The following is a 22,470-nucleotide window of genomic DNA, read 5'->3' as shown; positions in this document are numbered from 1 at the left end:
AGCCTGTTTATATAATAAAGCTGGTTGAAATTTCTGAAACATTTGTTTTGGCATCCTCAACTTGTTCTTTTAATCCACTCTGTTGGTTGCAAAATGTTAAATTCATGGAGCTGCCTGGTGGCAGCTGAATTTATGAAATGGAGACTGGTATTGTTTATTACTTGCTGCCTGGCACCTTTTTCCCTATTTTCTGGCCCCTTGTGGTGTCACTAACACCTTCATAAACTGAATCTAAAATATGATCAACTCAGGATTACCTATTCAGTTCTGAATAGTGTTTAACACTGACTTGTCACAAGTATGTAGGATGAACTGAAGAAGTAGAGCAGTGGTGACTGGTTTTTGTAGGATCATGCTCTAAAATAGATCCCAAAGGAACAAAAATAGATTCTTTCTCAAAGAGGCACCCTGTAAAAGGCATGCTCAGACCTGACCTCTCCCTTGCTCCATCACAGGAAGGGAAAAGCTCTGTTGAGGTTAGACCTTAGTCGTTCCCCTTCTGCCCTACCTGCACACCGTGGTGCTGAGCTGAGGATGAGATAAACCTGCTCTCTTCTCCTCCTTCCTATCTACTTGGCATTCACTGGTGACAGCAAGGGGAAGAAAGGTGAAAGGCAGTTTGTAAAAAAAAGTTAAAGAAAATTGATTTAACCAAGTGAGTATAATCTTGCAACAAGCCCCCACTGCACTCTGGAGCTTCTCTCCAAAACGCAGACCGAGGCATTGCCTTATTCCAGGTTTTGACACCTGAAAGTAGATGTAGCAAGTAAACCTGCCTGAAGGAAAGTTCCCCTCAGTCTCTGTTCCACGACATGCAGGCATCATCTAGGAGTGTAAGGGTAAATCAGGGAAGCGGAGTAAAGAAAGCCAGGCAAATTAGCCTTTACCCAGGCTGGTTTCCACACTAGGAACTGGGATCATGATGATAATCCTCACTCTCAGCCTTGCTGCTATAGAGCAAAGGGAGGTTCATTTGCCCAACATTCATGTCTTTATGGGGGAGATGATGACAAGAAATGTAAGCCAAATGACCAGCTAGTTTTTCTAGAGAGGAGAAAGAAACATCATCTTTCCTACTCCAACAGCATTGAGGAAGTGGGAAGCTCCCTCACTGTGCCTCTGGCAGTCTTGATTTCAGCAGTTTGGTATAGATAGATGCAGTGTAAATATCGGGACAGAAAACAGCTCACTCCCAAACCCTGGCTGCCTCTGCTGCGCTAATGAGTAAGGACCTTATCTGTACCTGTACTGCTATCAGGCCACGCTGTACCATGGGTATCAGTGCTGCTACATGACTGTATGGAGCTGGCAGTCATTTGCCCACAGCCTTATTCCCACTAGAGGTGCATATGAGCACCTAAGGCGTAGAAACCAAGCACAGGCAGACGGCCTGTGGCCATTCTTGCTCCTTCGGGCAATAACTCTTGTCTTTTTGTCTTTGCTACACACAGCACCAGGCTCAGAAAGCTCCGCCTGGGCAGCACAGGCACTGTGAGAGATGTTTCAACCGGCACTGCCACGCACCAATTGAGCCCTCCATCTCCTGCATAGTGATCACCTGCCGCTTTCACTGTGGGGCCACATTCCACATGTGCAAGGCGGAGGAGCACCAATTGCTCTGTCCCTTAGAGCAGGTCTCCTGCCTCAACTCAGCCTATGGCTGCCCTTTTTCCATGGCCCGCTTTAAGCTGGCAAAGCACCTCCAGGTCTGTCCGGCCAGCGTTGTCTGCTGCTCGATGGAGTGGAATCGCTGGCCAAACATGGATTCAGACACAACCCTCCACAAGAACATTATGAAAGAAACCTTGAACGAAGAGTGTCTGGACACAGCCTTGGCGCTCAGAGACCAGAAGATACTTTTCAGGACTTTGAAAATAGCCGACTTGTTTCCAGAGTGGAGGAAAGAGGATGAAGTGGAAGAGCAAATGGACGAAGCCATGGGTGGGGAAGAAGGTGCTATGGGAGGAGTAGCCTGTGGTTCCCAAGAGGGCGACAACCAGTTGTCCGAGCTCAGCCAAAGTGAGCGTGAAGATTTGGCAAAGGACAAAGAGGGAATGGATCTGGGGAGTTACAAAACCTGGGAGAACATTTTCAGCAAAGAGCTCCTGGCTTGCAAAGTAACAGGCTCAGCAGCCAGCACAGGACAAAAGACGGAGGAGGCTTCCAAGAAAACAGCATCAGCCCCTCCTGCTGCCAGCTCCACACAGAAGGCAAAGGAAGCACCTGACAGTGCAGAAGAGGCAAAGGACCAAAAGCCTGAACAAGTAACACCAAATACAGAAATGACAGGACTGGCTCCCTGGCAAGAAGGGGTCCTGGAGAGGCTGAAGAAGGAGGTTGGTGTAGGTGATTACAACATGTATCTGGTACATCATGGGGGAATGCTCATCCGCTTTGGCCAGCTAGCTGCTTGCACTCCCAAAGAAAAAGACTTTGTCTATGGGAACTTGGAAGCTCAGGAGGTGAAGACTGTCTACACCTTCAAAGTGCCAGTTAGTTACTGTGGCAAAAGAGCACGACTAGGAGATGCACTGGGCCACAAGATACCAACTTCAGACAAGTCAGTGGATACCTCAGAATTGGGAATAAACCTAGAAGAACTACCTAAGGCAAATATAGTAAAAGCCACACTTCTGTGTGCACTGGAAAAAGAGCTGAAAGGCCATGAGATTTCCGAAGCAAGGGGTATTGATGGGCTCTTTATGGATTTTGCAACACAGACATACAGCTTTCCTCTGGATCCCTTCTCGTCCAGTGCTGTTCTAGAAGATATTCTGGATGAAAAAAGCCCACCAGAACTCCACGTGGAGCTCTACACTGAATGTGTAACCAGAAGACACAACAAAAGCAGTTCAGCTTTCACATTCACTTGCAGTCATTTCTTCAGGAGAGACGAGTTCCCGTCCCACTTCAAGAATGTGCACACTGATATCCAGTCATGTCTAGATGGATGGTTCCAGCATCGCTGCCCACTGGCCTACTTGGGATGTACTTTTGTTCAAAATCACTTCCGCCCTGATGGACTTAAGGCCAAGGTTATATATAGCATGCCTCTCAAGACATTTGCTATTAAGCCAGAGGTGGACACCCTCCTTGCTGAATCAGGGAAGTGCAATTCCACTGTGGCAAATCGAGGGAGAAATAAGGACTCGCTGAGCAGCCTTCCAGTGGAAGTGCTCAAGTACATTGCGGGGTTCCTGGACAGCTTCAGTTTATCTCAGCTATCGCAAGTGTCAGTGCTGATGAGGGACATCTGTGCCACTCTTCTTCAAGAGAGGGGAATGGTCCTGCTGGTCTGGGAGAAAAAAAGATATTCCCATGGCGGTACTTCGTGGAAAGCTCACAAAAAGGCAAGTGACTGTGACACTGAGAAAAAGACAGCCATGGGTTCTCTCCAGATAAAACACAAGCATAGCAAGGGATGCTGCATATAAGCATGCAGATGTAGGAAAGGTTCATGAGATTGCGAATTTGCAGTTGTCAGGGGTCAGGGCTGTAAAATGCAGTATATCTAGCAACGGTAGGAAGGTATAAATGGACATCTTCTGACTGAAAGTCCTCACCCAAGCTTGTCTTGGGTAACTTGTTTGCATGTGCAACACTTTTAGACACTGGGAACTGAGAATTCCTGATACTTAAAGGTTACACATAGATTTTTTTAAGAACTTGAAGTTCATACTTTTTTTGTTCTTTACAAGCCAATCTAGGGTATGTCAAAACCAAAACATGCTCTAGAAGGCCAAAAAGGTAAAGAACAAGGAGACGTGGCTGTGAAAGGAGCTCAGGCATTCACATCAACCCTGAGGGCTTTCATGATTAGTAGTTCACAGGATTGCCATGAGTGTCTGACTCCTTGGGTTGTGAGCGCCTGAAGGAGCAGCATGGGGATAGGCAGCCTTCTTCTGCAAAGCTAGTCTCCCACTGTTTGTGCTGGAAAATTACCACCCTTATTGGCTGTTCAGGTAGTTTGAACGAAATATGTAAACATAGCTCAGTCTAAGTCCCAGTCGAACAATAGTTATTACAGGGGTTTTTTTCTAGCTGATAGCCTTGCAGCTGCTCTAACATAAAACTGTTTGAAAGAGTAACATGAGAGACTCCAGCATGACCAAGCAGACAAGACAGAGATCTAGGAACAGATAATTGAGAGATCCAGGCAAGACTCCCAGAAATTATCTAAGGACCTAGCTTTCAAGCACACCCCTGAAGATCTCCACCTATTGATTCTTATCAAATGGAAGCTTAGCAGTTTATAACTCTTTATTAAGAGAAGGTACTCATTATTAAGAGAAAACATGAAGCATGGTGAATTCAAAATCTGTGTAACAAAGTTTGGTGGCTGCAAGTTGAATTAGCCCAATCCAAAACAGGAATTAGCCTGAAATAATTTACTGGAAAATGTGGCTTCCTTCAGTAAAAGGAAGAAATTTGGTTGGAGCAATCATATAGCAATTAACTTCAGTTATTGTAGCACAATTTCATCCAGCAGCATTGAATTTAAGGACTGTCTAACCCTTTTCATGTTAGCTTTCTATACTGACCACACAGGAATCTTGTTTCCAATGCACAGACTTTGCTTGAAAACATTCTGTTTGTAATTAGTCTGAATTTCTTGACTACTGTGTATAATAGCTATGATTACTTAGGACTAGGACAGGGTCAGGTAATCTTAAGCATAGCACACCCGCATACTGTCCTTCTTCCACAGAAAGGAACATTTTTAGGGAGAAGTAGTCTACTATGGCTTTAAAAATTCATTTGATTTAATGGTATACAGAAAATATTAAAGTGACTTAATCACAGTCTTATCACTACTTGCTGGTATATCACTAAATGGTATATGGTATCACTGCAAACAGAATCGTAAAATTTTTACTGCACATTTCTATTTTTTACAAGTTTGTATGTCCTCTAGGAATAACTTTAACCTTAGACTTCCCAGGTTTGTTCTGGGGTGGGGTGAATAACAATGGTGTTGTAATGTTAATTACTTTGTAGTTGCTGATAGATGCTTTGGAAGGTCCTTATGAAGTCAAGGTTCTTTTAGATCCATATCACAGAAGCATGCTGTAGTCATTTTGCTTTATAAACATCTTGGATCACACTGTACATGTGGTGGAGTTTTCTGTAGAGGTGCAGTGGTCAGGTGTCCTGGATTTCCTCATGCCCTGCAGTGGATTGACACCAAAAACTGTAGAAGGATAAATGTTAAAAATGTTGTTAATCCTGTTAAAAATGGCAGGTGATGACTAAAGCAGCAAAACCAGCAAGTACGAGGTACATAACAATACAGACCCCATTTTTACTTGTTATGCCAGCCCTGCACAATCAGATGTTCACTAGCCTGTTCAGTACAAGTAATGCACACCCACTATAAGCCTATACAGATTTTTAAAATCCTCTTCTATTTTTACCAACATTCCCATTTTCTCTCCCCAATTTCTCTCCCCTTTCCCATATTAGATATGGCAGTTCAGCAGCCTGTTCTCCAGAGTTAACAAATGGCAGCACAATGATGTGGCGTGCATGTCAGAGCACCTGAAGAATTGTCCCTTCTACCAAGTGGAGCACAAGACAGACCCCGTGCTGCTGACAGGCATGTGCGAATTGCGAGAGCAGACTCAAAAGACTTTAGTTTCTATTTTCAAGCGCAGAGTCTGAACAACCTGCTTCCCCGCCGCCACGCTCCCTTCAGGGCCCTTGAAAAGAAGATCTGGGGATTCCTGTGTAAAGATTGTTGCTTCCAACTCTCCTTTGGACATACAAAACTGTCTTCTCCCCAGCTGCATTTGAAACATCCTGTATCTTTTCTCCTGCATTAATTTAATTGTAAAAACTTCATCCACTGCTCACTGGTATCATGTGCTTTCTGTTTATGTTTCTGTTCCTTGCTTAATACAGCATCCCGAAGAAAGCAATAAGGATTTTGTTTGAAAACAGCATCTTTGCAACCTTGAAGGTAGGCTGCCGCTCTTGTACCATGTCCCTGAGAGAAGCAAGAGCATTTAATGTACCTAGCTCAACTAGGTCTGAAATGCCTTAGTTTTGGCTGGAAAGCCAAGTTCTAGGAGCACAGGTAGATGCCCTCCTGCCTGGCAGACCTAGGGACTGCTAATCTGTTCTGAGACATGGGCAAAAGAAAAGAACCCCCCCAAAATTAAGTGAATTAATTAGAACTCGAGTGAGGACTCAGGAATTCACTGCACAGCCACAGACCATCATTTAGGACCCTGATTCAGGCAAGCACGCCTAGTTGAGCGCAGCCTAAAGCTGAGCTCATGGGAGCATTCAAACAAACCAAAGCAAACAAACTTGCTCTTTGTTAGAAATAACCAAGTAGCAAACAGTTTTAGGTGCTTGATTGACTTTTTGTATTTTTCAGTAAATAGCTTTCTCTGTTTTATTTAAAAAACCATTAAAGCCATCAAAGAATATTTGAAGTCATTTTTAGAATGCCTTACCTCCTCAGTTTTGCAGTTGTAAATTGCAAATTGTAATTGTAAGCAACTGTAAACAATATGTCAAAGAAATATTCTTTTCTGTAAAAGAAAAGGCATTCAGCAACCCATTCAGTAACAGTATGGATAATGTTTGCTTCAGTTAAATGGGCTGGAGTATAAGAATTTTTTCTTTTGTTACAGAGCAGAAGAGTGATTAGGATTTGGTTTATTTCTTAATAAATACACTAATTTAAAAACAGAATGTGCTTGTTGAGGCAACAGATGAGAGAAAGCAGGCATGTCACCAACAGTGCCTGTCTTATGACACTATTTAAACCCATTTCAGAGGCGCTAGTTAGAAATGCCATAGTTGTGGTGGTGGGTGGGATTCCTCTGAAATGGCCGTAAACTGATTCAACAGCTTATGGCCGCTGCACAGCCACAGTGGTGCTGACTCACGTCTCTTTCTTTTTTAAGCTCGTAGTCAGAAGTGCAAGCTCAGGACATGATGCCTGGCTTTCATTTCACCATCTCAGGTAGGAGGACCTCGCTGGGAGCTGGGACATCTGCTGGCCTGGACCACTGCTCTCCTTGCCTCAGCTGGCCAAGTGAAAACTGGCTCAGGTGGATGGACATACGCCGCACTTGCCGTCCCCAGTCTCGGTGCAGATCTGGGGTGAGGCAGGCTGTGCAAGAAGGAGCCCTCTCCTACTGATAAATGTTGCTGATGAACCTGAGCTGAATGCTTGGTAATCAAAGGCATGAATTGTGTGGTGACCAAAACCATTGCTGAGTGCAGCTCGTCCTTGTCTACGCTTGCAGCTTAAGTGGTCCTTGTGAGATTTATAACCATACAAGGATGTTTTTCTTCTCCAGACACACACCCTCAGCAGCATATCATCTGAGTTGTGGGGACAGTGGACTGATCCCAGGAGCAGGAGTAGCAGCAGTTACAGATTTATTTATTTTTTAATGATATTCTGTTTTCTGCCCCTACAGATCCTTTCTGGGAAGTCTCACAATGCTTTACACATGTTAATAAACTTGTCTGCGCAGGTATCCTGTGGAAAACATGATAAGTAGCATCCCAGTTTTATGCAGAGGAAACTGAAGCAAATGAACACGGGGAACCTAAGCTGGGCCAGGAGCAATTAAAGCTGGGTGCTCTGATCCTTGATCCTGTGGCTTAAGCCACTGTGCAAAACCAAACTGGCCATCCTTTAAAGTTGCTTACAAAAACTCACCTGTCCTCAAAACATCCCATATAACATAGGTCCCCCAATATTATTATCACACTGTTTTACACTGGGAAGTTGACAGAGGTGAGAACATACAGCCAGACTTCCTAGACTGGCCTCTACATCAGGGCCTCATCCTTTGCATATCACGTACCTGATTTTGAAAGACGCTGAGCACCCAACTGTAGCTGCAGACCACAGTAGCTGCAAATGCATGTCCAAAAATTGGATGCCAGTATCTATGCTGTGTACATAAAAATGGAGACACTTAAAATTATGGATAATTTGGGAAGAAAAAAAAAACCTTAAATGATAGGGTCTCAGAGTAAGTCGGTGTTCAAGGCTTATATAAGAGACCATGAAAAAATTAGTTTAACCTGTGAAATGTCTCACCTGATCAGCCACTTAGCTGCTGTAAACTGGTGTAGCTGCCCTGAAATTGTGGCTTATGTTAGGTATGAATTCAACTCGTTTTACCTTTAGAGCCAGTGTCACTGGCACCACTGCTATTCTGATTCTGGCCTCCTGACGATGCCAGAGGATTTTCTTCTTGTATCTCCCTGCTCCTGGAGATCGCATGACTTCAGTTCCAGCCTTATTACCACTGATCCTGCTTCTTCCCTGTGCAGGACATGCTGGAGTCAGACTACAGGGAGGATGCAACCTTTGCAAATGTGGTGCTTCAGGGTGCAAGCTGGAGATAGGAATGTCGCAACCTCTACCTCTTGGGATCAGCCGGGGTGTACATACAACGTCTAGGAGACTGGATGATTTTCCTTCTGGCACTGCTATAGGGTACGCTGGAGAGACACAGGCTGTTAATTCACAGAGAGAAAGAGACAAATTCTGCCCTGTCAATATATATGTATACTTCTGTAAACTGCAAATTTGGTTAAGTAACCTTCAGCATATACGGTAGAAGCTGAAAATCCACAGTCATCTTCAGGTTAATCTGGTTAATCCAACCCTGCAAGAGGGAAAGCTGTACAGGGAAGTGGAGATCACCCTTATATCGGTGCATACCCACCTGGCAAATGCTGAAGCGGCTGGTAGCCACATCTTACTTTAATCTCACATTTAACACTAGTGAGAGCTGTGGGCTGGTGTCAGATGCAGTTTAATTAATCAGAGGATGTACACCAAGCTAGCTCAATGTTGATGGTCCTGCTCATTAGCAGAGTCAGCAGAAGCTTTGGAGAGCTTCAAGGAACCAAATTTGCCTGCTCTATTCATCTTGGTGAGGACAACGCCAGCTTAGTGAAAAGGCGAGAGGCTTTGATTTGGGTTCAGCAAGTCCTTAGGCTCCTAGCTCATAACTTGACCGATGGAAAGTTAAAATTCTTCCTAAATTTCAGCTTGAGGGATTTGATTAGAAGAAATTGGGCATTTGGTGCTTTTCAAAAAAGGTCTTTTGCTGTGGCAGAGTCTGAACTGGAAAAGGGGACCCAAGTCCAGTAACTGGTCCAGATCTTGGTCCAGATCACACACTGCAGACCTTCATGGCTTTGATCGTGTTTGTGCTGCCCACGTCTTGTACAGGGCTACAGCAATAGTCCGCACACTCCAGTCTGATGTGTTTTGCAGTGTTTCCACTTGTTGGAAGAACAGGAACAGAAATGATGGCATCGTGGAAATCAGAGAGGTCAGTGCGGGGCAAAAAGGCTTGGGACAAGAGAGCAGAAAGACAGGAAACAGGAAAGGTAATGGGTTTGGATAGAGACCTGGCTGATTGTAGGTGTCATGGGGAGAGGTAAGCAGGGAACAGTAAAAGAACACCCCAATGGAGGGAAGTGGGATGTGGAAGAGGTGATGCAGCTGCAAATGTTTTAGGAGGAAACGGTTCAGACCCTAGGAAAATAAGAGTGACATTTAGGAGAGCAGACACATAAGGGGAATGGAGAGTTTAATTTATTTTATTAGGTTTCTACTGACAAAGTAAGATATTTGGATGAGCCTGGTGAACTCAGTGAAATGCAGACTCTGTTTTGAATTGTAATTTATACAGTGGACCTCACTCTGTGGCACAACCTCTGTTCTGGGTTAGAGTGTTCAGCCAGCAGATTTTTGAAACATGAGCTGAGTGGCCATGGTAAAACCATGAACAGTCACAGATTTTGATGTTCCTGTACGCTCATGATGTTCTGCCAACAAGAGACTTTCTGGATAAATGCTTCTCCTTGAGGATGGGGCTGGAAATTCCCAATCAGTGTTACACAGTAACATGGGGCAGATGACAATTCTCTAGGGGTGAAAAGGTAGGTCACCTACTGACACGTACCATAAGTCAAGGTTGGAGGGAGAAATTACTTGCCAGGCCTCCAACTCCCAAAACTGAGTGAGCACAGATAAGGTGAAGTTTATCTGAACAGTGTTTGTTATTTTGCAAAACTCTGTAACTCCTTGTTGCTTTCTTAATAATAAAAATTACTATGGTTTAAAAAAGTCCAGCAAAATCCAAGTCTTAGCTTGTTTTCTTAGTTTCATCACATTAATGTTTGCTTTGCTTTCAAATCAGATGTGGTAGTTCCTGTACCCTCATATTCATTATGCTCCTTTCCTCTGCTCCACTCTTCACTATAATTTTCCTGGTTGAAGACTATTATTTGTATTTATTATTTATATTTATTTTATATTTATTTAATGTTAACAATTATTTTATTTTGGACCCCATCCTCTTTGCATAGCCACTTTCTTGTTCTTGGTTCAGTTATTTACTTAAATGAAAAACTTTATCTTCTTTTAAAAATCTGTTTTCCAGATTGACATTACATTATATCTACAAACATTTGAATAAGAGTTTTCTTTGCCATTATCTCTCCTTACTCTTCACCTTGTGGCTGTTCATCCAGATAGCTACAGAGGGATTTTTTTTCTTCTTTATTTGGGGCACAAGTTCCATAGCCACTGTGCATCTCTCTCAGAAATTCTGGGCATCTTTCACATCCATTTTCCTTACTGCTACAGTACACGTTAAAGAGTCTTCTTAATTCCTTGGGTTTTAATTTCTTTTGAAACAAAACCTGCATGTACAGTACAGGCCTATTGTTATTTAGCTTCCCATTTAATTTATATGTACGGAAATTATGATCACACGCTCCAAATCTATTTTTGATGACCACCTGCTCTATGACTTAATTGCTATTTACAACTAACGAATGTTTTGTAGGTTCAGTGATGGTTTTGTGAAGGAATTTGTCATCTGTCATATTGAGAATTATAGGCCTAAGGCCCATTATGATCATGAGAGATTATTCTCTGGTCCATAACTCTGAAGTTAGTTTCCCCATGGCAGCACAGTTCTTACTGGGATTTATCTCTTTTAATATTAGCTCTCTCCCTACACATCCAGTTATGAACTTCAGCGGTTCACAGCTGGCTCTGAGCTGCACCAGAGAAAAGCCTCTTTTAACTTTCTGAGTTTCATCTAAACAACCTATAACATCATTCATGTGATACTAACGCACTATTTTTATCTTCCTTTCTATCAGTCCTGAACAGCAGAATATTTTAATACTGGGGATGACTGTTATTCTACCATATTTCTGTTACTTGCATGATAGCTAGTTTTCACCCCATATTAGTTGCTCATATTTCTTTCCTACCAATATCTGTGTCCTGGTTTCAGCTGAGACAGAGTTAATTTTCTTTATAGTGGCAGGTATATCTTGAAACGCCTGTGGCCATGGTTATGTCTGTGCCACAGCAGGTATAGCTCTGAAGGGATTGTGGCCCAAGCATAAGTCCACGCTGGATAAGGTATACCTCGAAGCATCTGTGGCTGTGGACGAAGTCCATGCTGCAGCAGGTACACCTCGAAGCATCTGTGGCTGTGGATAAAGTCCATGCTGCAGCAGGTACACCTCGAAGCATCTGTGGCTGTGGACGAAGTCCATGCTGCAGCAGGTACACCTTGAAGCATCAGTGGCTGTGCATGAGGCCATGTTGGAGCAAGTTTACTTCTGAAGGTACTACATTCTGTGGATAAGTCCAAGCTGGAGCAGGGGCAAGGGGAGGACTTCATTGCAATGTTAAACCTGATGGTCTGGTCCAAAGGGACCAGGGGTGGAGATTGTAATGGAAATACCTTTAAATTGTTGTATCCCGGGATTTGAGTTGCATGTTGTGGGAATTACTATAGCAGGAAACCCTTGTTGCTAGCCAGGCTAGGAGCAAGGGGAGGAGTTCGTTGCAATGTTAAATCCTATATCCTGGTCCAAAAGGACCAGGGGTGGACATTGTAATAGATATACCTTTAAATTGTTGTAACCCATGATTTGAGTTGCATGTTATAGGAATTACTACAGCTGGAACCACCTGAACAAATGGAGGAGAAGCCTTACAAGAAGCAGTGCAAGTGCAGCAGTGACCTGACCTGAGCTGGCTTTGGTGCCCAATAACCCCAAGCAACACACCACCTCTCCTGTCCTGAGTAACAACCATAAGAGATGAAGCCCAAAGTCATGGACTAAATTAACTCAGTGGACATTTTGTGGACATTTATGGACATTTTACAGACATTTTACAGGGGTGGTCCATAGACTAAGGGAATGATATGTGTGTATTATATCAAAGGATGGGAAGGGTGATGGTGGGTAATGAGAATGTATTGAATAGTGTGAGACCTGAGCATGACGTAAATGGTATGGAATAAGGGGTGGATACTGTCCTGGTTTCAGCTGAGACAGAGTTAATTTTCTTTATAGTGGCTGGTATGGGGCTATGTTTTGGATTTGTGCTGAAGACAGTGTTGATAATACAGAGATGTTTTAGTTGTTGCTGTACTAGTCAAGGACTTTTCAGCTTCTTGTGCTCTGCCAGGTGCAGAAGAAGATGGGAGGGGACACAGCCAGGATAGTTGATCCAAACTGACCAAAGGGCTATTCCATACCACATGACGTCATGCTCAGTATATAAAGCTGGGGAAGAAGAAGGAAGGGGGGACATTTGGAGTGATGGCGTTTGTCTTCCCAAGTAACCATTACGCATGATGGAGCCCTGCTTTCCTGGAGATGGCTGAACACCTGCCTGCCCATGGGAAGTAGTGAATGAATTCCTTGCCTTGCTTTGCTTGCATGCGCGGCTTTTGCTTTACCTATTAAACTGTTTTTATCTCAACCCTCAAGTTTTCTTACTTTTGCTCTTCTGATTCTCTCCCCCATCCCACCAAGGGGGAGTGAGCGAGCGGCTGCGTGGTGCTTAGTTGCCGGCTGGGGCTAAACCACGACAATCTGGAAGGTAGTTACAAAGATAATGGAGCCAAAGTCTTCTCAACAGTAGCAGGCGATACAGGGGCAATGGCAAGGGGCAATGGCAACAAATTGAAGCTTGGCAGGTTCAGGCTGAACATCAGGAATTACTTTTTTACCAGAAGGGTAATGCAGCACTGGAACAGGTACCCAGAAAGGTGGCAGTATCTCCACCCTTGGAGGGTTTCCAGACTTGGTTGGATAAAATCATGGTGACCTGATTGAGCCGGAGGTTGGATCAGAGACCTGCGGAGGTCTCCTCGCATCATCACTTCTCTGATTCCACAGCATCACCTGAGATTCCCTGTAGTACACAGTCATCTGCCTCCCTGGCCTCACCTGCTTCCCTTAGCTGAACTAGATAGCCCTTTGGCTACCGGTATTGTCTGCTGCTTCTCTCATCACAAGTAGTGTATGTTTTCCCAGGTTGTCTAGGGCTCTGCCCACCGATACCTCCTTATCTGTCATCACATAGTTATTTAATTGGTTTTCATCTCCCTGGGTAGGAAAACAGATACACAGCCCTTTCCCAGCAGTTGCAGCATCACTGAATGGCTCTCTTGAACATGATACTTACAAGGTAAAGTTACATTTACTAGCTAGCTTGGTAAGTTGCGCAACTTTTTACCAGAGCTGTTCCTTTTAGCCAGGCTGATCCAGTGTGCAATGGATTGCAGCTCTGGAGAACTGAAGAGAGTCAGCTTTAGCAGACACCTGGAGTGATTTGATTACTGAGAACAGTCAAGAGTGGCTTACAGTCAAGAGTGGCAAGAGTGGCTCTGCAAAACAAAGTCTATCACAACTACTGTGTTTGAGGCTCTCTGCAGGCAGCAACCCACAACTTGTTTCACAGCCATAGCACAGGCTGCAGACCTCCCCCAGCTCCTCTGCATAAACAACTCATGGGCAAATCTGCTGAAATGCAGTTTTGGCTCCACTGGAGCAGGTATAAAAACAAATCAGAGAAAGGAGCCTTGCCTGAGCAGAGCACTCTTGTTGCATTTGTGTGGGATGAAGGAGTTGCACAGACACTTGTGCTCTGCTTCATTGGCTGATGGGAATAAGTGGGTGCCCTCTGAGAGCACAGATAATGCTGAATAATAACATGTAAGGCCAGGGGAGCAGAGCCGAGTGCATCTCAGATTGAAGGGGGATGCAGGGACTCACAGGGTGGGCTGGTAGGTGTGTGATATTACCCTGGTGAGGCAGTGGGAGAGCTCATCAGAGCAGCTCGCCACATCTGACAGCTCAGGGCTCCTAAGCATAACTTCAGCAAGCAGAATTAATATTCCTTGTTAGGCTTTTCCAAGTAGAACTGAGGTGGTGAGTAAGGATGAGATTGGGATGCAAGGGGTAAGTCTGTATCAAGAACCCATATCTGGCCAGTGCAAGGTGCTTCTTGGGCTGGGTGTCAGAAAGTTGTACTGGAAGAGCTGGGGCTGGGGGTTATCATGGTTTCCTACAGGTGTGTATACATGATTATAGCAGGCCACAGCAAGGGTAAGTTGTGTTACTGCAGGGCTAGCAAGACTGTGAAGAGAGGAATAGACCAGCAGAGCAGCAGCCATTTTCTCTCCCTGTGTCTGAAAGATGGGGAAAAGCAGTAGTTAAAATACCATCCATTTTCTCTCCTGTGGCTTGATTTTCTTTGCATGATGGTTTTTTCCCATGAAGCTGGAGCTGGCTTGGCGGCTGGCGGTGGCACCAAACACTGCCAGGCCCGGGGCAGGGGGGCTGGCTCACACCGCCACAGAGCAAACCAGCTGCTATGCAGTTGTAGAAGGTTTTGCAGGGGAAAGAAAAAAAAAACAAACCAGCTTCAACCTCCAAGTCTTTCACAAAGCTAAAGTCTTTTAAAAAGCAAGCGGACAGATATGTGACTGCTTTCAGAAGCTGCTCAGCGAGGCCAGAGGAGATGAGCTTGCACGCAGAAGCACGGTGGGAAACTCCAATATAATATTGACTTAAAGAGGGACCTGGCAAAAGCAGCCCAGCCGCAGGTTTGGGGATGCTCCTCGATCCCAGCTGATGGCTCCCCGCTTCCCTGCTGCCTCAAGTCTCCTGCGTTCGGTAAAGCAAGAGTTAACGGGTGTAAGAGCTGGGATTTTCTTTCCCTTCTGCTTTGCCAGAGCGAAAGTGAAACGAAAAGCCGCGCTGCTGCTAGCAGCCGGGCCCGGATCTGGTTCCCCTGAGGATTCCAGGGCTTGGAAGCGGCCGGGGGGCCGCTGCGCTGCGGGGCACGATGGCCGGGGTGCTGGTGCTGTGCGGGGCCCTGGTGCTGTGCGGGGAGCTGCTGGCCGCGGCGCCGGGTGAGCGGTGGGGCCGCCGGGGCGGGGGCCGGGGCTCCTCCTGCGCTCACACCCACCCACCCACCCACCCGCTTCAGTGAAGGTCAGGAAAACTGGGGTCTTCCTAAAGGTTAATGCTGCTGCCAGAGGAGGGTCGGACAGGGCTAGAGGGGTCCGCTGCCAGCAGGGCTGGGAAGAATAACCCCAAAGTGGCAGTCAGCCCCCAGCCTCCCCATTATTTATCCCCCATCCCAGAGAAACTCAGACACTCTTCTTTGTCTGCAGTGGGGTTCATGCATTCAGCTGGTTCTTTTCTCTCCCTAAAGGGCCAGCGAAAGCTCCCAAACCAGCGCCTCCGTTTCACAGGGTAGATATTCCCCTGGGCTGCTCCTACGTGGAGGAAGATGTAAGAGGCCTGCTGCATGCCTCTGGGAGCTCGTCCTCCAAGCATCCTGCTACCCTCATGCTGAGGGGTATCAGCATCAGAGATGACGGGAACTTGGATGATGTCACTGAGTACAAAGTCCCACATGAAAATCCTGACTCCTCTTCTCCCATTGTTTTTGAAGCCTCAGGTGAGTGGGAGAGTGGGGGTGGGACAGCTGCCACTGGGGTTTTGGCCGCTTACCTGCACTGGGCTTCTACGAGCTTTTTCTTTAACTGAGTTTAGACAATTTTTGAATGGCCACTAAGTTACACGCATGATTCCCTGAATTCAGCAATTTGGACTTTAAGAAAGTAAGTTTGTGGAAGGTGTTAGAAAGTCCTGTTGAGGCACCTCCTTCCTACTGGGGCTATCCTAGGTTGCCTATCTCTCGGGAAATACTTTGTCAAAAACAACTCAGGAATTATTCCACTATACAATATTATTGCACCTGTAAAGAGCGTTCACATCTTTAGTCATGCAGGTGTTTTTTGCTAGCAGGAAGCATGGTGGTAAGCGGGCATGAAGCAGAGCTGTCTTGCTCAGAAGGCCAGCTGTGTCCAACTTGGCTTTCCTTACTTCACTCATGGGTGCCAACCTGTAGTCCAGCCTCTGTTCCCTTTGCTTTGTGCATAACTTTGCAAACACAGTCAAGCAAGGTCTGAGCCTGTACTTCACTGTGGTCTTTTTTGCTGCCTACAGTGCTTATCTGCGAGCATGTGCTTCAGTACAAGCTTATTCGAGGCTCTGAGACATTTTCAGAGAGGAAGCTGAATGTCCCACAGGATCCATTAGCATGGGTCCAAGCTCTCCTTCAAGTGGTGTGGATGGACTGGGTGTGGGTGAGTTCAAGCACACTACAGCCAGTCTACTGTCAGGCATTGCAGACACAGTTAATTTCCAGTGATGTCAGTGGAAAGCGTGTAAAGCGTGTAGGTCACTAGTATGCTTACGCCTGTGCTTAAGCCCATGCTATGATCAAAGGCACAGATACAGTGTGTCTCTACATCCAGCCACTCCTGCCTTCCTGCCACCCTTCCTTTCCTTACCTGGGATGCTTCGGTGTCCCCTTTGTTGCTGGATTCAGGCCTAAAAAGAATAAACATTGTGGGTCTTTACTGTATCACATACACAGCTTGCTTTCTTGAGCTAGCTAAAGGGAATCTGTTCTGTTTATTCTCCTTTCCTAACAGCTTCCTTTGCCCAGAGTGAACTCTGCAATCTGGCAGGATAAAATACAACCAACAGACTAAGGGATGTAAGACAGTCAGGACAATTCTCTCATATTCTTTGCAGGCCTTCAATCTGTTAAGCCTAGCCTGGCATTTCTGGGCTCTGACTGACCCCAACAGCGCATGATGCTCCTCCAGAATAATATGTCTCAGCAGCTTGCACCTTCTTTCCCCTTTTGGATTCAGATGATTAAACCTCTTCCTCTATCCTCACAGCCCATTTGGTATCCATCCCACATGCAGAGTCCCTGCTGCACGCGGACTGTGATGGGGAGGAGGTGAACTGCGAGATCTCCCCATACAGCTCCCAACGGGCTAGCGAGGGGCCCTGCCATACCTCCTGGTTCATGGCCACCCTGCGGCTCTCCAGCGGGATCAGTATCGCCCTGGTGCTCAGAGGACCCCACTGCGGCAGCCAGGAGAAGGCGGAGCATGATGCAACACTGCACCCAAAGCTGAGGATTCCTATGAGCAAAGAGGGGACTTTGCTGACCACAGGTGACCAGGTGGCCCGGGGTGCTGCCACAGCACTGAGGAACATGAGGGGAGCCTGCCTCCCCAAGAGTCCCATGCCCCACCTCTCACCAGGACCTGAGGGCTGCCAGGAGTTGGTACTTAGGGAAAAAGGGGTCATGCAGATTGCCCCCCACCCTGCTTCCTGTCAGGGTTTCCCATGCCCCAGTCCCTGAGGATGACAAGCACCTTCAAGACCACGACATGCACTTGGTGTCCACGTGTCTCCCTGCCCTGCTAACCCCACCGGGCTGGCTTCCTCCAGCTCTTCAGTCCACATGGCCCCTGGGGCATCACATAGGGTGCCTGTGCCTCCTCCTCCAGGTGGGGAGTTCACTGCCAGCCCTTCCACCAGGCCTTCCCACCCAAGGGTGCCTTCTTTAACCACATCTGTTTAACTCTCTGCTTGCCTGTGCCCTTCTCTCTGTTTCTAGTTGAATTTCAATCGTCATCATGCAACACTTCCCTGCGCACACATCTTGGTGGCTCAGTCACCCTCAACTGCCGCTTTGCCTTGGCTCCCAGCTCCTCGCTGTCCTCCCTGGAGTGGAGGAGGCAGCACCGAGGCAGCGGCCGTAGCGTTTTCCGGTACCAGGTGGGGAGCACAGGCCCAGCAGCGCAGCCAAAAGTCCACATGGATGTGGCAGAGCTGCTGGGCAGTGGAGACGCATCGCTTAGCCTGCAAGGAGTGAGTGTGGGAGATGAAGGGACGTACATCTGTTTGGTGTCCACCCTGCTGCACCAGGCCCAGCACATCATCCAGCTGCATGTGGCCGGTGAGGAAGGGAAGTGCCTGGGGGCAACAGAAGTCCCATGTCCCCAGGCACTGAAACTTTGCCCTGCACCCTTATCCTATTGCTCCCAACACTCATTATCACAGGCAGCTCGTCTTCTCTCCCTTGTGGACGGGGACTTTTGTACTCTGCTAACAATAAGTCAATTCCCTGTTTATCTCCTCCAGAGCCTCCAAGAGTTCGTGTCATTCCAGCAGTGGTGTCATTTGAGAGAGATGTGATGACTACTCTGACCTGCAACATTGCTGGCTATTACCCCCTGGACGTCTCGGTGAGCTGGACACAGAAGACTCCTGAGGATGACGCAGAAATCCCTCTCTCAAACGCACGTTTCTCCAGCCACCGGCAAAGCCAAGATGGCACCTACAGCATCACCTCCTACCTCAGCATCAGCTCAGCCACAGCGCGGGCACCAGCCACCTACAGCTGCCACGTTTCACACATGGCCCTGGCAGAGCCCATCTCTGTGAGCGCCCATCTTAAGGCACCAGGTAGATGTCAGGGGCAGAGGGGCAAGTTCTACATCCTGCCCAGACCTCCTCCCACCTCATCTACCCACTACAGGGATCAAAACCTCTGAGTTACACCACGTCTGCCTGTTTCTCCATGCTTCTGGTGTCCTCTCATACCCATCCTCTCTATCCTCCTCTTCCCTTTCCCTTTCACTTTCTCAGCTTTTATTTCACTCCCTGAAGCTTTTGGGGAGCAAGTATCTCATTTCCTTCAGGGGAAAAGAGATTTTATGACCGAAAGTGGAGCAACAGAGCAAAAGTTTGTAGCACATGGGCTGGACTCCGCTGGACAGGCACAAGAAAACAGCCATGCCCCAAGGAGCTAGACACCCGACTGGACTTGATGTTCAGCTGGAGACTGATGCTGCTCAAGAACTATAGCAAAAAATCGTTCTCCCCATTTGAGCTGTTGGGGTTCTCACTCTCCTTGCTGATGGGAGATTGCTCCTGTGTCTCCTCCTGACCCAGCAGGGAAAAGCAAGCAATACAGCAGTTTAACAAGTTACAACAGATCAGTCCAGCCAGTATAACTGGCCCTGGGTCTGTGTGGTTTTAGCTCACGTGTCATGTCACATCTGTGTACCTGACAAGAGCATGCACACTGTCAGTTGTGGGGGAGCTCATTTAACTGTGACAACTTGCAGGCTGTTCAGCCGCTCCAGCCAACCTAACCTCACTGATCTTCCTCTTCCTCCACAGAGCAAACGGGATCAGAAGGACTGGTGGGGGGTTTCATGGCTACCGTCATTTTCATCGTTGTCCTCTTCATTGTGCTCAGGAGAAGAGCAGGTAGGAGTTTAAAATGCTGAGCCACTTCCCTCATGGGCGAGATGCAGCAAGGAGCATCTTCCTCTCCCCTGCACCCCCACTCAGGAGAGATGGAGGTCAGGATATCCCAGGATCTTGGACAGAGAGGTGGGGAGCAGATGAGCTGGAGACTCATTTCTGGTGGAAGACAGCATGAGGTGATGTTTTTCACTGCTTTGGTCTTCCTGCATCTTACTTCTTTGTTTTCTCTCTCCTTTTCAGCTAAACCAAAGTCTGAGCAACTTCTAAGGGCTTCAGAATAGACGAAACCCTTGTGTCACCCACCTGCAGTCCTTTGTCTCCTGTCCCTTGACGCATCCTGCTAAGGAGAGTCAGCCCTGTCCAAATATTAACAGAGCTATTGGTTGGTATGGGGGGGTAGCGCTGCCTGTGGTGGAGGAGCTGAGTGACTGTTCAGAGGTGGACTCACAGAAAAACATGTCTTCATCATGGGAGGGCAACATCAATAGCCTCAGCTCTGGGATGCTGCATTACAGGCAACATGCATACATTTTTTTAGAAATGCCTCTTCTCCAGTTTCAGGAAAAATTAAATTGTATATAGATGAGTGTTTGTATGACTGTATATATGTATGTGTGTATACATGTTGTAAGTAGGTATACAACATTTACACATGTATGTAGGTATGTATCTGTAGATGTATATAGGTACATTTGGTTAATGCCTATAAGGCAGGTGTTTAAGTAAGATATTTATGTATGTATGTGTTTTAGCTGTGAAATTGGGCAAATATGTAGGCAAAACTGGTACTTCTAAATGGTAAATCCTCAAACAGAGGAAGTTATGGGTTAAACTTATCACAAATCAAGCAATCAGAAAAATATGGCTCTCCTGGAGAAAGCTACAATAAATTTTTTAATAGAAATTTCCCTGCTAGAAGTTTACAAGATGGAGAAGATCTGTGGTTCTGTAGTCATGAAAAAGACAGACATGATCCTACCGAACAGGGAATTTGAAGGTAACACTTGGAAATCTTTTATATAACCAACAGGGGAAAAAAAGGCAGAAGGAAAGTGTGGATGGAAAGGAGGTATATGGCACACAATAAAAGTGAGAATTTATGAAGCATACGAGGTGATAAGGAGTGTTCAAAATAATCTAGAAAAACTGGATTGCTGCAAGTGCTAACAGCACTTGGAAGGAGTTTTTTCAAAATACATGGAAAACCAAGAAATGCTAGCAATGGCTGAGGCTCTTACTGGGTGCGTATAGGTAAAACTGTTGATAGAGATTGTTTGATGGAGGCTTTTTGATACAGAGAAAATAGTTTTTTGTATACAAAAAGAAACAGAATCGTGTATTCATACTACATGAGGATGGTAAACAACTTACTAATCTATTTGCGAACTAAGGGAGGTTTTAACATCATCTATTAAGCATAAGTATTTTCAGATCAGTAGCCAAGAAAATTTGCATCTCAGAATCATAAAAGATTTTGCTGAGGAGGCACCTGGCCCAATGGAGTTAGGTATTTAAAAATCCTGGCATACTAGAGAAATCCCAAGGTCTTGGAGGAGAGTGTTGTGCCAGCGTTCACAGAGAGAAAGTGCGATGACACCAACGACACTTAGATGGTTCCGTAGTAATAATCATAGGTAAGAGAGTGTGAAGTTATTACAAGTTAGCTAACAAAGGCTTCAACAATGAAAATAACATTAATAATTTAGTATGTTTAAAAAAAAAAAAGTTGTGAGAAACAAACCTGACTTCATTCTTTGACGAAATAATACATTTGGTTCATAAAAGCACTGGTGCAGATTTAACAAACCAAGAAATTTGTAACTTCTGAAGAAAAAATGATAGTGTATGTATACATCATAATTCGCATTATATGGATTAATTACTAGCTAACAGACAAATGACAAAAATTCATTGTCCAAAAAGAAGCAGCAATCACTGCTGAAAGTGTGTGCCTCTCTGCAAGAACTGTACTGTTTAATATTTGCATCAGGAGATAAAATTTTAAAAAATATTGTTGATAAAATTTCCAAATGGCAAGACCAGTAGCTAAAGCGGAGGGAGTCCTTCAGATCAACACAAGTCACCTGGCCAGCTGAACATACTCAAACAAGATAAGATGGCTCAGTAATGCCAGTGGAGTCTCCTCAGGTACTGCACCACCATGCTGTCTCGATGCTGTTGATCCACGAATTGCTATCACTTGCCTGACCTGTGGGAACACGTAAGAGTGACCATGGGCAGAATGTAACTGCTGGTGGAAGCAGTTTTTGCTTGTATCATTTCCTCTTCATTTTTGATACGTTACTAATAAATAAGTATTTTTAGTTCCCACCGTTTTCTTCTGGCTGTGCAGCTCCCACACTGCTTTGTGGAGTCAAGCCTACTGCATGGCTCCACAGCCACTAAACAGGCAGGCTGAGCCCCGTACAGAGGGGAAAACCACCTGGGACACGGAAAGAGGAGCTCCAAGGGACCCTTGGTGTCAATACCAGTCCACTCACTCCCAGAGACTGCTACTCTGGAGCAGGACTCACGGAAGCTTTTTGTACTGCCTGCTGTATTCAAAGACACCCCCAAATAATCGGTGGGTGTGTGATAGCTGGCTCCTGTGCAGCCAGGGAGGAAGGACAAGCTGCTGAGAGCAGGAACCTCAATTGGTGACCACTGGAGAAGTCACTGTCACATGTGACTGACAACAACCAAGTCAGAAGCCCAGCAAAGCCTGAAGCTGCAACACCCGTTGGCAGTGCAGGTGACCACATGGGTTTTTAATACATTGAAAGCCTGGAGGTGGTCCAGAGCAAAATTACAGCACAATTAGGAAGGTCAGAAAATGCCTTACAGGAGGCACTTTGAGACATTACTCTGGTCTTACTAAACCAGTATCTCTCAATTACACTACAGAAAATACAGAATACTGGTGGCACTGTAACCTGCAGAGAAAGGCACAGTGAGAATCAACAGCTGCAAGTTATATTTAGGCATGTTTAGAGT

The 22,470-nt window shown here is 45.9% G+C and overlaps 3 protein-coding genes across 4 annotated transcripts in view; 2 read left to right on the top strand and 1 right to left on the bottom strand.

The window, feature by feature from the left end:
• Positions 1-919: 919 nt before the first annotated feature.
• FBXO40 (F-box protein 40) lies at positions 920-5,661 on the top strand. Its single transcript, XM_075492896.1, has 3 exons — positions 920-1,018; positions 1,452-3,350; positions 5,464-5,661. Exons 1-3 carry the CDS (start codon positions 920-922, stop codon positions 5,659-5,661), a joined length of 2,196 nt encoding a protein of 731 aa, XP_075349011.1.
• Positions 4,286-22,470, bottom strand: part of VAMP1 (vesicle associated membrane protein 1) — a 47,165-nt gene continuing 28,980 nt past the window's right edge. The window contains exons 6-7 of one of the 2 annotated variants that reach the window (XR_012777013.1): positions 16,686-16,725; positions 4,286-5,168 (exon numbers count right to left, since the gene is read on the bottom strand). The gene's annotated coding sequence lies outside the window, so the exon portion shown is untranslated. The remainder of the gene's footprint in view (positions 5,169-16,685; positions 16,726-22,470) is intronic. The other variant, XR_012777015.1, reaches the window with a different exon arrangement.
• On the top strand, positions 15,078-21,754 carry TAPBPL (TAP binding protein like). The gene is made up of 7 exons (XM_075511362.1): positions 15,078-15,233; positions 15,539-15,787; positions 17,085-17,366; positions 17,816-18,157; positions 18,343-18,666; positions 19,387-19,476; positions 19,717-21,754. The coding sequence occupies exons 1-7, from the start codon at positions 15,167-15,169 to the stop codon at positions 19,755-19,757; spliced, it is 1,395 nt and encodes a 464-aa protein (XP_075367477.1). The 5' UTR covers positions 15,078-15,166; the 3' UTR covers positions 19,758-21,754.

Source organism: Mycteria americana, chromosome 1, assembly GCF_035582795.1.
Source record: "Mycteria americana isolate JAX WOST 10 ecotype Jacksonville Zoo and Gardens chromosome 1, USCA_MyAme_1.0, whole genome shotgun sequence".
Taxonomy (NCBI): Eukaryota; Metazoa; Chordata; class Aves; order Ciconiiformes; family Ciconiidae; genus Mycteria; species Mycteria americana.
This window is presented reverse-complemented; position numbering and strand designations above follow the sequence as displayed.